The following is a 12,639-nucleotide window of genomic DNA, read 5'->3' as shown; positions in this document are numbered from 1 at the left end:
AGATCTGAGATACAATATTGTATCCTCTATCTTCAGAAGCCTGGGCATGCTCCATTTCTATCTCCTCCAGCTCTGGATGGCCATTTTTGTAAAAAGAATTGACAGGTTATCAAGCTGACCTATTGCACCTACTTGGTATCACAGAATCACAGAATAGTAGGGGCTGGAAGGGACCTCTGTGGGTCATCTAGTCCAACCCCCCTGCCGAAGCAGGGTCACCTACAGCAGGCTGCACAGGATCTTGTCCAGGCGGGTCTTGAATATCTCCAGAGAAGGAGACTCCATAACCTCCCTGGGCAGCCTGTGCCAGGGCTCCGTCACCCTCAGAGGGAAGAAGTTCTTCTTCATGTTCAGACGGAACTTCTTGTGCCTCAGTTTGTGCCCATTGCCCCTTGTCCTGTCACTGGGCACCACTGAAAAGAGCTTGGCCCCATCCTCCTGACACCCATCCTTCAGATATTTGTAGGCATTTATAAGGTCCCCTCTCAGCCTTCTCTTCTTCAGGCTGAACAAGCCCAGTTCCCTCAACCTCTCCTCGTAGGGGAGATGCTCCAGTCCCCTCCTCATCCTCGCAGCCCTCCGCTGGACTCTCTCCAGTAGCTCCTCATCTTTCTTGAACTGGGGAGCCCAGAACTGGACACAGTACTCCAGATGAGGCCTCACCAGGGCAGTGTAGAGGGGGAGGAGAACCTCCCTTGTCCTGCTGGCCACACTCTTCTTGATGCACCCCAGGATCCCACTGGCTTTCTTGGCAGCCAGGGCACACTGCTGGCTCATGGTTAACCTGTCGTCCACCAGGACACCCAGGTCCCTCTCCGCAGAGCTGCTCTCCAGCAGGTCCACCCCAAGCCTGTACTGGTATCATTTGTAGGTTGCACAGCGTATCACTCAAGCAGGCATATTTTAATAACAGGATATTTTCATAATTGCTAGTGCAGACAGTTAATGCAATGCACCTGTAACACTGCCAGCAAGAGGACTAAGCTTGATTCTCAACATATCACTCCTATAATCTGAAGCAGGAAAGGAGCACCTTGTAGTGCAATCACTCAAAACCCCACCACTACTCAACACTACCGTTTCTGCACATTTGCCCCTTCCCAAGCTCCAAACCACGCACACAGAAACACTTGTCACTGAAGCATTTCAGAATCCCATGCCCCGCCTTTACTTATCTGCAGAAAGTTGCAACACTTACAGCTCACAGTATTTCCTGTACTAGGAAAGAAAGCACTTTTATCTTCCAAAACCACCGTGATCGGTAACAGCTGAAGCAATGCAGATATCAGCCTCCTCCCCTCAAGTTATCTGCAAGCACTCCTTTGCAAAAAACTCCTTCACCTCCACCAAAAAGTGAATTTTCAAATACTACACCACATGCTTCAACAACAGACGACCGGCACCTCAGCCCCTCTATCTAAGGGCACCTCAGCCTTTGCCCAGGGAGGCTGTGGAGTCTCCTTCTCTGGAGATATTCAAGACCCGCCTGGACACGGTCCTGTGCAGCCTGCTCTGGGTGACCCTGCTTTGGCAAGGGGTTGGGCTGGGTGACCCACAGAGGTCCCTCCCAACCCCCAACATTCTGTGATTCTGTAAAGCTTAGAGCACGACAGGTATTACAAGAAACTGGCCGTAGCTCCTTCAGTCACACCACCACCCCTCCCAGACAGGCTCACCTAGGCATTTAAACACGCCTCTACCTTCACCCTAAAGCCAGGCTGTACCACCACACACAGCACGACCTGGCATGATTCATTCGCCAAGCTCTTCTCTTCCAGCAGCAAGCCCTACTGCACCTGGTTACGGAGGCTCCCCGCACAAGAAACCAAGTGGCCACAGCACCCAGCAGAGAGCCCACCAGACCTGAAGCCTGCCAGAGGGTTACAGGCTCACACCCGCCCTGCCCCCAGCAAGGGAAGTGTGCGTGAAAAGGAAAGCAATAGTTTCCTGTACAGAGAGATGCGAAGGAACACGAGGTCTCATCTGCTGATACAACAACAATCCCTAAAAGAATGAGCAGAAGAGGGAACGACTTCACTGCAAAAACTGATCCTGGGATGCACGAGGAGGAGTGTGGGCAGCAGGTCGAGGGAGGTTCTCCTCCCCCTCTACACTGCCCTGGGGAGGCCCCATCTGCAGTGCTCTGTCCAGTGCTGGGCTCCCCAGTTCAAGAAAGATGAGGAGCTACTGGAGAGAGTCCAGCACAGGGCTGCGAGGATGAGGAGGGCACTGGAGCATCTCTCCTACGAGGAGAGGCTGAGGGAGCTGGGCTTGTTCAGCCTGGAGAAGAGAAGGCTGAGAGGGGACCTTAGAAATGCCTACAAATACCTGCAGGGTGGGGGTCAGGAGGACGGGGCCAGACTCTTTCCAGTGGTGCCCAGCGACAGGACAAGGGGCAACGGGCACAAACTGAAGCAGAGGAAGCTCCAGCTGAACCCGAGGAAGAACTTCTTCCCTCTGAGGGTGACGGAGCCCTGGAACAGGCTGCCCAGGGAGGCTGTGGAGTCTCCTTCTCTGGAGATATTCCAGACCCGCCTGGCCGCGGTGCTGTGCAGCCTGCTCTGGGTGACCCTGCTTGGGTAGAGGGTTGGGCTGGGGGACCCACAGAGGTCCCTGCCAACCCCGACCATTCTGTGATTCTCCGATTCTGTGTGAAGCGAATGGCTGGGGGTAAAACACCACTCACCAGCAAGGCAACACCCGCTCAGACGCCGCCGACAGAACAGGACCGTCGGGAGGGAGACGGGGAAGGGGCACAAGCAAAGCCCCCAAACCCTGCCAACAAACGGCCTTCACAAGCCCCACTCCCCAGGGAGCGGGAACTCTGCCCCCAGCACAGGGACAGCCGAACGCCTTGGCGCCCGCGGCCAGAGCAGCCGAGCCAGCGGCGGGAGGCGATCCCTCGGCCCGGCGACACGGCCGACCGGAGGACGTCCCCCCGCGGGCCGGGCGGGGAGGCGGCTGGCGGCGGGCAGGCCCGCAGCCCACGGACACCGGGCCGGGAGCCCCCCCCCTCCCCGCCCGGCAGCGGAGGGCCGCGCCGCCACCCCGGGCCGGGAGCCCTGCCCGCCCGCCTCGGCCCGCCGCCTCCTCCCGCGACCGAGCCGAGCGGAGCCCCCCGCCGGCCTTCACCCCACGGGCCGCGCAGCTGACAGCCCGGCCGCGCTCCTCCAGGCCCCGGCCCACCCCCCCGCCGCCACACGCCGGGGCCCGGCCCGGCCGCCCCCCGCCGGCTCCTTACCGCGGGGCAGGGCATGGCGCGGAGCCCCCCCCACACCCCGTCCCGGGGCGCGGCCGCCTGCCTGCGCCGGGGTCGCTGGGCTCCCGTCTGCCTCCGCCGCCTCTCACGGCCACAACAACATGGCGGCCGCACGGGACGCGGGCACGGCGGGGCCAGGCAGGCGGGCGGGCGCGCGCCCGACACCGCCTCCTCCTCTCCACCCCCCCCCCACCCCACGGCGGGGCGGGGCCGGGCGCGCGCCGTTCCCGCCCGCCGCGGCCCAGCCGCCGCCCGGCCCCGCGCTGAGGGGAGGGGGGGGGAGGCGGGAAGCGGCGCTCCCTGAGGGCTCACCTCAGGGCTCCCCGCGGGGCAGCTGGCTCCCCCCTCCTTCGTTCATAACCCCGTGGCGGGGCCGGGCCGGAGCGGGGGGTTGAGGGGAGTCGAGGAGCTCTGCCAGCACCCACCTGCAGCCCTGGGCCCCTCCTGGGGAGCCTTCCCGAGCCCCGCGGCCCTAAGGAGACCCGCCTGGCTGCAGGAGCCTCGGGCCCGTGAGGCCTGCTGCCGTGCTCTGCTCCTCTGCTGTCACGACGCCCAGCTCGGCTGCGAGCCCACACGGGGCCCCGTGCCGTCAGTGGACCCGCTGTCCAAGCCACCCCGAGCAGCCCGCAGCTGAGGTAACCGGGACAGGCTGGAGAGCTGGGCAGAGAGGAACCTGATGAGGTTCAACCAGGGCAAGGGCAGGGTCCTGCACCTGGGGAGGAACAACCCCAGGCACCAGTACAGGCTGGGGCGGACCTGCTGGAGAGCAGCTCTGTGGAGAGGGACTGGGAGTGCTGGGGGACGACAGGGTGACCACGAGCCAGCAGTGTGCCCTGGCTGCCAAGAAGGCCAATGGGATCCTGGGGTGCATCAAGAGGAGTGTGGGCAGCAGGGCAAGGGAGGTTCTCCTCCCCCTCTACACTGCCCTGGGGAGGCCCCGTCTGCAGTGCTGTGTCCAGTGCTGGGCTCCCCAGTTCAAGAAAGATGAGCTACTGGAGAGAGTCCAGCGCAGGGCTACAAGGATGAGGAGGGGACTGGAGCATCTCTTCTACAAGGAGAGGCTGAGGGAGCTGGGCTTGTTCAGCCTGGAGAAGAGAAGGCTGAGAGGGGACCTTAGAAATGCCTCTAAATATCTGCAGGGTGGGGGTCAGGAGGACGGGGCCAGACTCTTTCCAGTGGTGCCCAGCGACAGGACAAGGGGCAACGGGCACAAACTGAAGTAGAGGAAGCTCCGTCTGAACATGAGGAAGAACTTATTTCCTTTGAGGGTGACGGAGCCCTGGCCCAGGCTGCCCAGGGAGGCTGTGGAGTCTCCTTCTCTGGAGATATTCCAGACCCGCCTGGCCGCGGTGCTGTGCAGCCTGCTCTGGGTGACCCTGCTTGGGCAGGGGGTTGGACTGGGTGACCCACAGAGGTCCCTGCCAACCCCGACCATTCTGTGATTCTGTGTAACGGGGAGCAAGGTCCCAGCGCCAGGCATGAGGGCCAAAAGCTGCACGGAGGTTGGGAGACAAGCGATAGAGCAAAAGGGGTGCGAGCATTGAGCACTGAGCAGCAGAAAGGCACAAGAAAGCTCGAGAGGCAAATGGCAGCTGCATCGGAGGTAGCAGGGTACGGCTGGCAGGAAGCGTTGCAGTTTCCAAAATGGAGCTTTAACTAAGCCTTGTGCAATGGAGTTCCTTTTCAGCAGCAAGATTTGTGTCTGGGTTTTGTTGCAAGTGTGGTGGGTCGTTAATGCTTAATTTTTATACATATCTTTAATTCACAATACCCTATGTAGGTCAGGTTGTACTTTTGAGAGATATTTCTACCCGTTCCTCATGTTTGCCTTGATCTGAAATGAAATGCTTCCTTGCAAGTAGCTATAAAATGCACTCCGAAATTATCCCCAGGACTCTCCCTCTGAGTCCAAGGCTAGTCATTGTAACAGATGGACTTCAGTCTGTCATTAAGTCGTGTTTCAGCTAGAAGTAGCTTTAAAGAGAGAACAATACAGAACACCGGATCCCATGTCTTTAAACTCAGATATAAGCCATGCAGTGAGTTATTTTCTAGCTTCGCTCCCTTGGTCAGGGACAGTAAACATTTGAAAGGAAGTTAATCAGCCCCTCTGAAGGGATTTTTTCCAAAAACAAGCCACCATCTGAATGCAAACGTGATCTGAATGTCAATATGTACTGTCAGAGGAACTTTGGAAGAAATACAGGTAACTGAAGGGAAAAACAGGATTCCTGGCCTGTTTATACCCAAAAGCAATGCAATGAAAAAAATGTTCAGCTTGTATAGCTGTGTCTGAAAAGGATGTGTGTTGACAGCATTGGGAAGCAGAATGTGAATTTTGAAAACTCCCTGTTAAATGGCCGCCCTTTGCAGCGTGCCTGGACAGAGATCAAATGTGACCTACTTTGGGAAGCTGAATCCTGGGGACCCGGGGCTTTCGCACAGCAGGACCTGCTGGCTGCTCCTCCTGGTTTTTAAAGGGGGGAACTAGCTGGAGTGCCATCACTATGAGAGGAAAACCTGTGCGCTTCCAGCTGCTTACTTCAGTGAGGCAAATTGTCTACTTGGGCATATCTTTACCTATATGGTTAAACACGTTTTATGGAGACTTTCCATGTCTTGTGTTCTGAGTCTCTCCATGTCTTACGTTCCAGTCCATTTTTTAATAAATGTTAGGAATGGCCCCATGTTAAATGACTTTTTCCTCTATTTTCTATGATGATCAGGGTAAAGGATGATAGCTAATGAGAATTGTTTTATGGAAATGGGAATTACTCTACCCAAAGGGAGAGCAAGGCCTGTGAGAACCTGAGCGGCAGCTCAGGGAGCGAGGTGTTCCAAGCCCACAGTTCTGACGGACCTGGAACATATCCTTACTCATCCAGAACACAGTTTTTAATGTCAGGTTGAGGGTGGTAATGAATTACCGAGGAACTAGGGAAGCACGGTCGGTTCTTAAGGAGCACGAAGAAAAGCGATCCAGTCATTTAGACACCTGTTAGTCTGACCTCAAGAACATTAAAAGCTTAGGAAAAAATGTAAAGGAAAAAGTAGCTGGGGACAGACAAGTAAGTGGAAAATAAACGAAAATGCAGCAGAGCTTTACTAAAAATAGATTGCATTTAACTAAAATTATACCTTGATAATTGTTTTCTAGACAATGGATACACAATAGATTTAATCTAACTGGACTTAATAGGATATTAAATGCGGTGCCACATGGCAAATGTGTGGTTTATCTGGGGAGCTGTGTGGTAGGTAAGAAGCTAGCTACAGACAGATGACAACAGTTTGGGTGGAAAGGTAGACAGTGAGGGTGGAGCTGAGCTCCTCACGAGATGACTTGGAGAGTATCAGCAGGTTCAAAAATTGATTCAATAATTAATGGAGGGGAGGTCCAGAAAGAAAAGCTGCATGGAAAAGGCAGGGAAGTCACCTGTGACTGCGCGGGGAGTGCCAAAGGACAGGAGAGTGGAAAGTGGCTCTCCCTGAACCGCATCGTTGACTGCCCCTCTCGGAGACGGGAGCACGGGGACCGTCGGCTGACCCAGCCAGCCACGGCTTACATTCTTTTGATCTTGCATAGTATTTTTCAGTCAGGCCTTGGAATAAAAGGTAGGAGTGAGCCGGTGGCATTTGCTGAGGGCACAAAGTTGGGAGGCACCATCTCAGAGGGACTATCTGTTGCTGGAAGAGCTGGATAACATTGAGTGCTGGCACACTGGAAATGGGACGAAATTTAGTAGTGGAAAGTACAAGGCCATGCACTTGGGAATCGCTAACAAGAATCTCTGCTGCAAGCTGGGAGCTCAGTATTTGGTAATGACAGAAGAAGCGAAAAGTCTGGGTGTATTGGTTGATCTCAAGATGACTGAGAACTGCCAATATGAAGCGGCTCTGATGAAAAGCATATACCCACAGAGATATTTCCAGGAGAAGGGGAAAGTGTTAATGCCATTATACCTTTTAATCAAGGGACGCAAACTTAAAATGTAGCTGGAAAATAATTACAGGGTAATCCTGTTTTTTTCTTATGCAAGGACCTTGAAATCATTTGATTAGCCAAAAAAATGAATGCTAAGAAGGGATACTGTTGTTCTGTATGAAACTTCAGGGAGTAAACACGGAAGTAAGCACATTTCCCTTAAGAGCAAGGGTGATGTTAGTGTAAGAGCAAACAAGTATCCGATGGCCATGAAAAGTCTGGGCTGAAACATGAGAACCCGAGAGCTTCCAACAGCTCCAGTCCTGAGGGTGTGGGTCGTCCTTCCCAGAGCTGCCTTGCCCTGATGCGGTTGCCACCAGCAGCTGAGAACTGACTCTGAGGATCCAACCAGTCCTTTCCAAACCTCTCTTGCTGTTTGAGACACAGCCATGGATTTACTAGTTGGCTTCTTACAAAAAGGGGTACCTGGTGTGGAAAGATATTCTCTGGGCTGCAGTCGCAACCCAAATGTCATTGGAGTTATTAGCTGTATTCAGTAAGGGTGCATTTAAAATCTGCGTGTGGTCGTGGTGGAGGCTGCCAGCATCCCATTCCGGAGCACCCCACCCCGGTCCCTCGGGTCGCCTCCGCGCAGAGGCCAGCTTTTGTGCCCATCCTGGGTGTGAGATGCAATCCTGGAGCGATCTGCACCTGGCACAGCGAGAAATGGCAAAACCAAACGTCTCTCGGGGTCTCTCCTGGCGCTGTAACCATCCAGTAACCTTTATTACCCTTCACCCTCGTGATCCAAACAGCCAAACTCGGACTTTGTGGGCTGTTTCTGTTATGATGAAAAACTGATGGTACGGTCAGATATGTCTTAAAGAAAACAAACAACACGCCAAGTCCTGACTCTGTAAGAACAGGCAGACCATGAAACGCAGGGCAGTTCCCTTTCTCGGGGCTCCAAACTGGCTTCTGTGGCCGGTTTTCTATCCAAAAGCAGCTCTCTTCGTCCTGCCTCTCCCAGTTCGTTTGGTTTTTCATCTTTTGCCTTACCTTGGTGTTTCACTCGTTTTACTCTCCTTTTCTTTTACGAATGCTTGAAGGTAAAGCTGCACTCGGACCCATCTCTGACCACTGTGTTTATACTGTGTTCCTCTTTGTGTAGGCGCTTCCATTCTTTCTGCTCCCATCAAACAAGCAGTTATTTCATCGTTCGTTTAATCCATATGGCGGGCGGTGAGGACATCAGGCTCAGCACAGCGTGAGGCTTCCCGTGTTCAGATGTGCCGGGTGAGAGGCACCCACTCTGTCAGTCATCCTCATGGGGCCCAAAAAATCGATGCTCTGACTCATTCTCTTGAGAAGTCAATGAGTAATTTGAAAATAAGGGGATTTTTATTCGTAAATATCATTTTTGTCAGAACATTTTCCAACAGTTTCATTTTAGGATTTTTTGTCTTGTAATAACCCTGTTTTAAAACAAGATGTTCTATGAGTGGCGCTTTGCTGAAGGGAAGCTAGCACAACGGAGCTGTCTTGGCTATGGCTATGCATCGAGAGCATTATTACAGGACTAATCAAAGACGAAGTTTTGGGGGACTCTGAAAGCTTCAATGGAACAGCTACAACATTTCTGAGCAAACACTGCAAGCAGCGTTGGGGACAGTGTTTCAAGTCAGGAGCGCAGCCGCCCAAGCCTGGCTCCGCACGGACGCCTGAGGACAGCACTCCGTTGCAGGATCTCTCTCGAACACCCTGCTGCTGCATCGCTCTGCGGGTGCCGGATGACACCGCGGTGTGCAAGGCGGTTCTGTACCTGGAAGGACAAGCTGAAGCCATCAGTACTGAAGATATGCCAGCAGGTCAGTGCAGGCAGAGCCTTTGGAAGTATTGTTTTATTTCCACTTACATTATTTTCTTATACTTAAAAGACTAATAATCCATGCTGTTTGCCTAGTAAGCCACGAAAAAGTGAAGTGTTCAAAGTGTTTTATACTGAACATGTCTATTCTTTGGAAAAGCTAACTGACACAGCTTTAAGCTGTTGGGTACCATGTTGCTACAACAATGCTTCCTGAAAAATGATTTTAATAATAAAGCGTATGTATTTTTTATTTTTATTATTTTGCTTTATAAATAATATCATTATTTTTCTTAATAAGGACACTTAAGATCCTTCCTCCTGAAGTTAGATAGTTATTATCCTATGGTATAAAAGAGAAACATAAGGCAGCAAGAAGCTAAGCTGTCTGATCAGAGGAGCTGCTTCAGCAATTGATATTGTTTTAACTGATCGTCTTAAGTGATAATTCTTCACACTGTAGGAGTACGCTGGTAACCCACGCAGGACTGTGCCCGCAGCGGTGCACAGGCGTCAGAGGAGGGAGTGCCCACCCACAGGAACTTGCACCATTAAAGCTCTCAGAAGTTGAGCAACTTCCACTGGCCGAGCGAATGCTGTACCTGCCGCCTCTCGGAGAAAGGGGGATGGGTGTTCTGCCCCTGTGCAGATGCAATGCCATGCGGAGGATGAAGCAAGATGTGTCTTGGGCCATCTCTGGTGGCTTTGCATAAAAAATAGCCAACAATGAGACTTTATGCGAAGAATGTACTTAGAGGGGGTTAATCGGAGAGCGATGGGAACTTGAAAAGATATTTAGTAAGTTATGGTAGGATCCTTCAGGTCAATAGTTTAATGATAATAATACCGCTGTCTCTGTGACTCTGAAGGACACGCTGTGGAAGGCTTACAACTTCCATTAGTCCTTGAGAAGCTCATGTGTATAGCAGTAAGATGAAATGTATGAAAGGAAAAAGTAGAGCTGGGCTGAAAAATTGCGGAGCCCAAGGCTATACCGATTCATTATTATTACTGTAATTGCATTTCAGCTGCTTGGAAAATATAATGGCCAATTTCCACAACTTTGCAATTTAGTACTATGGTTATATCTTTTTTTTAGATTACACTGACATTTTCCTCTGGTCACTTTGTAACTCACTCATTTTATTTCTGTTTTTTAAATGTGTTTAGAATTGACGGTCCTTCAGGGTTTCCTGCACCCTCAGACCTGAGTGGAAGCAGCGCGCGGGCAGGCTGCTGTCTTGAAACCCTCCGTGCTGTCCTTCTGGAGCAAGGGAGGGCACAGCAGGTGAGCCTGGCCTGGTCGGCATGCGGGAAGCAGCTAGCTTGGCCCCAGAGCCACTGAGACTGCTGTGCGAACAGGAGGCGAACAGCGCGGAAGGGAAGCAGATATTCTAACTACCCCCAGGCTGTCATTTGGGACTTTCAGGCAGAATTTGAGAAAACACAGGGACCATGGGAGCCCTGGTGCTGTGCAGGGAGCCGAGTGCCCCATCGTGACAGACAGGCAAAGAAACCAGAGCGACCTCCAGCAGCATGTTCCTGGGGCCACTCCAGCTGTTCCGTCCTGCTCTTGGTGCTTCTTGTGCTGCTGGAAACGAAAAGGCTGCCTTGGTGTCTTATCGTGAGCCGAGCCAGGAGTGTCCTTACCGCACAGATAGCACCGGGGAGATAGCTGGTGTCCGGCTGTCAGAACACGGACAGCGCTCCTGGAGCCAGGGCACTCCTCCCAGCCTTTGACTTGTGACATCTGGTAAAGCACACGGTTAGTCAGCACTGAACCACTCCCTCCCGTCCATGAACCGCACCAGAGAAGGATCCTTTTAACCAAAGCTCCTTCTCCAAAAGCTTTTGGCTGGAGAAGTTCTCCACTTCGGATCTGATCCAAAGCCCGCTGGATCCAGACTGCTCTGGATTGGACCTTGAAAGCAGGGTTTTTCAGCAGACCTCAGCAGCCTGCGAGCTGTTTTAATGCTTTGCCCTGCCCGTGCGAGAGGGCCAGCAGTTACCCTGCGCCCTGGGATTGGAGAGCTGGGATCTGCGCTAAGATTGCAGATTTGACTTGTACTGTCGGGAACTACTGAAGGTCTCTGGTGTGTTCTACACAGGTGAACAGATGCACGTTTTGGTTGGCTTCTTCATTTTCTATTCATTTCCCAGATTGAATTTAATTTTTGTACAAATACATATAATTATCTAACTACATAGTTAATATCACCCATGTTTTGGGCAGAGGCTTCAGTCATTCACAGTGCTTTAGGAAATCAAACGTGTAACACACAATTGGTAAGGTAACAAAAAAAAAAAAGAGGAACAGCAGCTTGACGGCAGATTCGAAGCCCACTGAGTCACTTGGAGCCTTGCCACCGCTGCTCTGGCGGAAGGTTGGCAAAGGGGGAGAATAAGCAGGCGCCTTTGCAGAGGAATCGTGTTTCAGTTGCCAAGAGCTCTCCTCTGCTCAGCAATCGGAGCAAGCCTCGGAGCGGACATCGCTACTGGAGTTTTGCTCCGGTGGGTTGTTTGCACAGCGCGTGGTGCTGCAGCCCCAGTCCGAGGGCTGACGTGTGTAGGTGCTGTCTGAGAAAGAGAGATAATAAATAATGCATTGAAGAATGAGACATTCCAAAGGTGTGGCGAAAGAATGGTGAAAATCGCAGGTTGCGGACAACCCATCGCGACATTTAACGTGCAAATCAACAGTACCCTACCAGATGTGAAAACGACACAGCCTTTCCGTGCTGCCCTCTGCTCGGCGTTGGCATGTCAGTGAGGACGTGTTGGCCGGGATGGCGCGGGGAGGAGCAGGGAGCTGCCGGCTTCCTCCACGGAGCTGCCGGAGAGCCATGAGCACCCCAACGCCGGCGCACGCAGCTGGACCCTGGGAGCTCGCAATACCGACCATCCCACATCTGCGAGGACTGGGGGAGCGGCTGCTGTAACCTCGTTACAGCCCATTCCCAATTAGCCACGAGAGAGGACGCGGGGGTGTCTAACTTGGGCTACTTTACCCGCTGAACCCAGACTCCGGCCTAGGCGAGGAGGAGTTCCGCATGGTCAGGGCAGAGGAGCGAGACCATTCGCAGCACCGAAGTTAGTGATGGTCCGACGCGTCCATCCCCGCCTGCACCCCGCTGTGCTCCCGCAGCCCGGGGAACGCCGGGGTGCAGGCGTCACCGAGCTGACCCGTCACCAACCTGACCCGTCTGCTGCCGGTGACCGGCACAGGAATTGTACTGGGCCTGCGGCACCGGACGGCGGCATGCAGCCATCTGCCGGACGGGGAAGCCGAGGGCAGCGGCAAGAGGGTTGCGTGGGGTCCCGGCTGCCACGGCCCCACGGCACCCCTTCCCCGGGGCGTTCCCCGCCGCTGCCGGGGCCGCCCTTCGCGGTCTCTCCGAGGAGGACGGTGACGTTTAACGAGCTGGCTGCACTCCCGAGGGCAGCCAACCTCCCGGCGGAGCGCGGCCTGCCCCCGCGCCGGGCTCGGACTGAGCCCTCGGGGTCGCGACTGAGCCCACTCCGCTCCTGCGGCCCAACCGGCTGCAAACGCGGCGGCGGCTCCCGCACCGCGGACCGGGCCCGGCGGAC

General features: G+C 53.9%; 1 protein-coding gene and 1 long non-coding RNA gene across 7 annotated transcripts in view; one reads left to right on the top strand and one right to left on the bottom strand.

The window, feature by feature from the left end:
• The window catches only part of MTMR3 (myotubularin related protein 3), an 80,629-nt gene extending 77,223 nt beyond the window's left edge, over window positions 1-3,406 (bottom strand). For all 5 annotated transcript variants that reach the window (XM_075435046.1, XM_075435044.1, XM_075435045.1 and 2 more), the window contains exon 1: window positions 3,242-3,406. Coding sequence is in view for 4 of the 5 variants with exons in the window: in XM_075435044.1 (XP_075291159.1) it covers window positions 3,242-3,256 (15 nt within the window). In the remaining variant the exon portion in view is untranslated. The remainder of the gene's footprint in view (window positions 1-3,241) is intronic.
• Window positions 3,407-3,503: 97 nt separating this feature from the next.
• LOC142363041 (uncharacterized) lies at window positions 3,504-10,299 on the top strand. Of its 2 annotated transcripts, none has more exons than XR_012765444.1 (3): window positions 3,504-3,894; window positions 8,356-9,052; window positions 10,222-10,299. It is a non-coding gene; the product is annotated as an uncharacterized LOC142363041 (long non-coding RNA). The 2 variants fall into 2 exon arrangements; XR_012765445.1 differs by lacking the exon at window positions 10,222-10,299 and adding an exon at window positions 9,515-10,095.
• The last annotated feature ends 2,340 nt before the right edge of the window (window positions 10,300-12,639 follow it).

The sequence above is a fragment of the Opisthocomus hoazin genome, chromosome 13 (assembly GCF_030867145.1).
Source record: "Opisthocomus hoazin isolate bOpiHoa1 chromosome 13, bOpiHoa1.hap1, whole genome shotgun sequence".
In the NCBI taxonomy this organism is placed as follows: Eukaryota; Metazoa; Chordata; class Aves; order Opisthocomiformes; family Opisthocomidae; genus Opisthocomus; species Opisthocomus hoazin.
The sequence above is the reverse complement of the archived record's forward strand: the minus strand, read 5'-3'. Positions and strand labels throughout refer to the sequence as shown.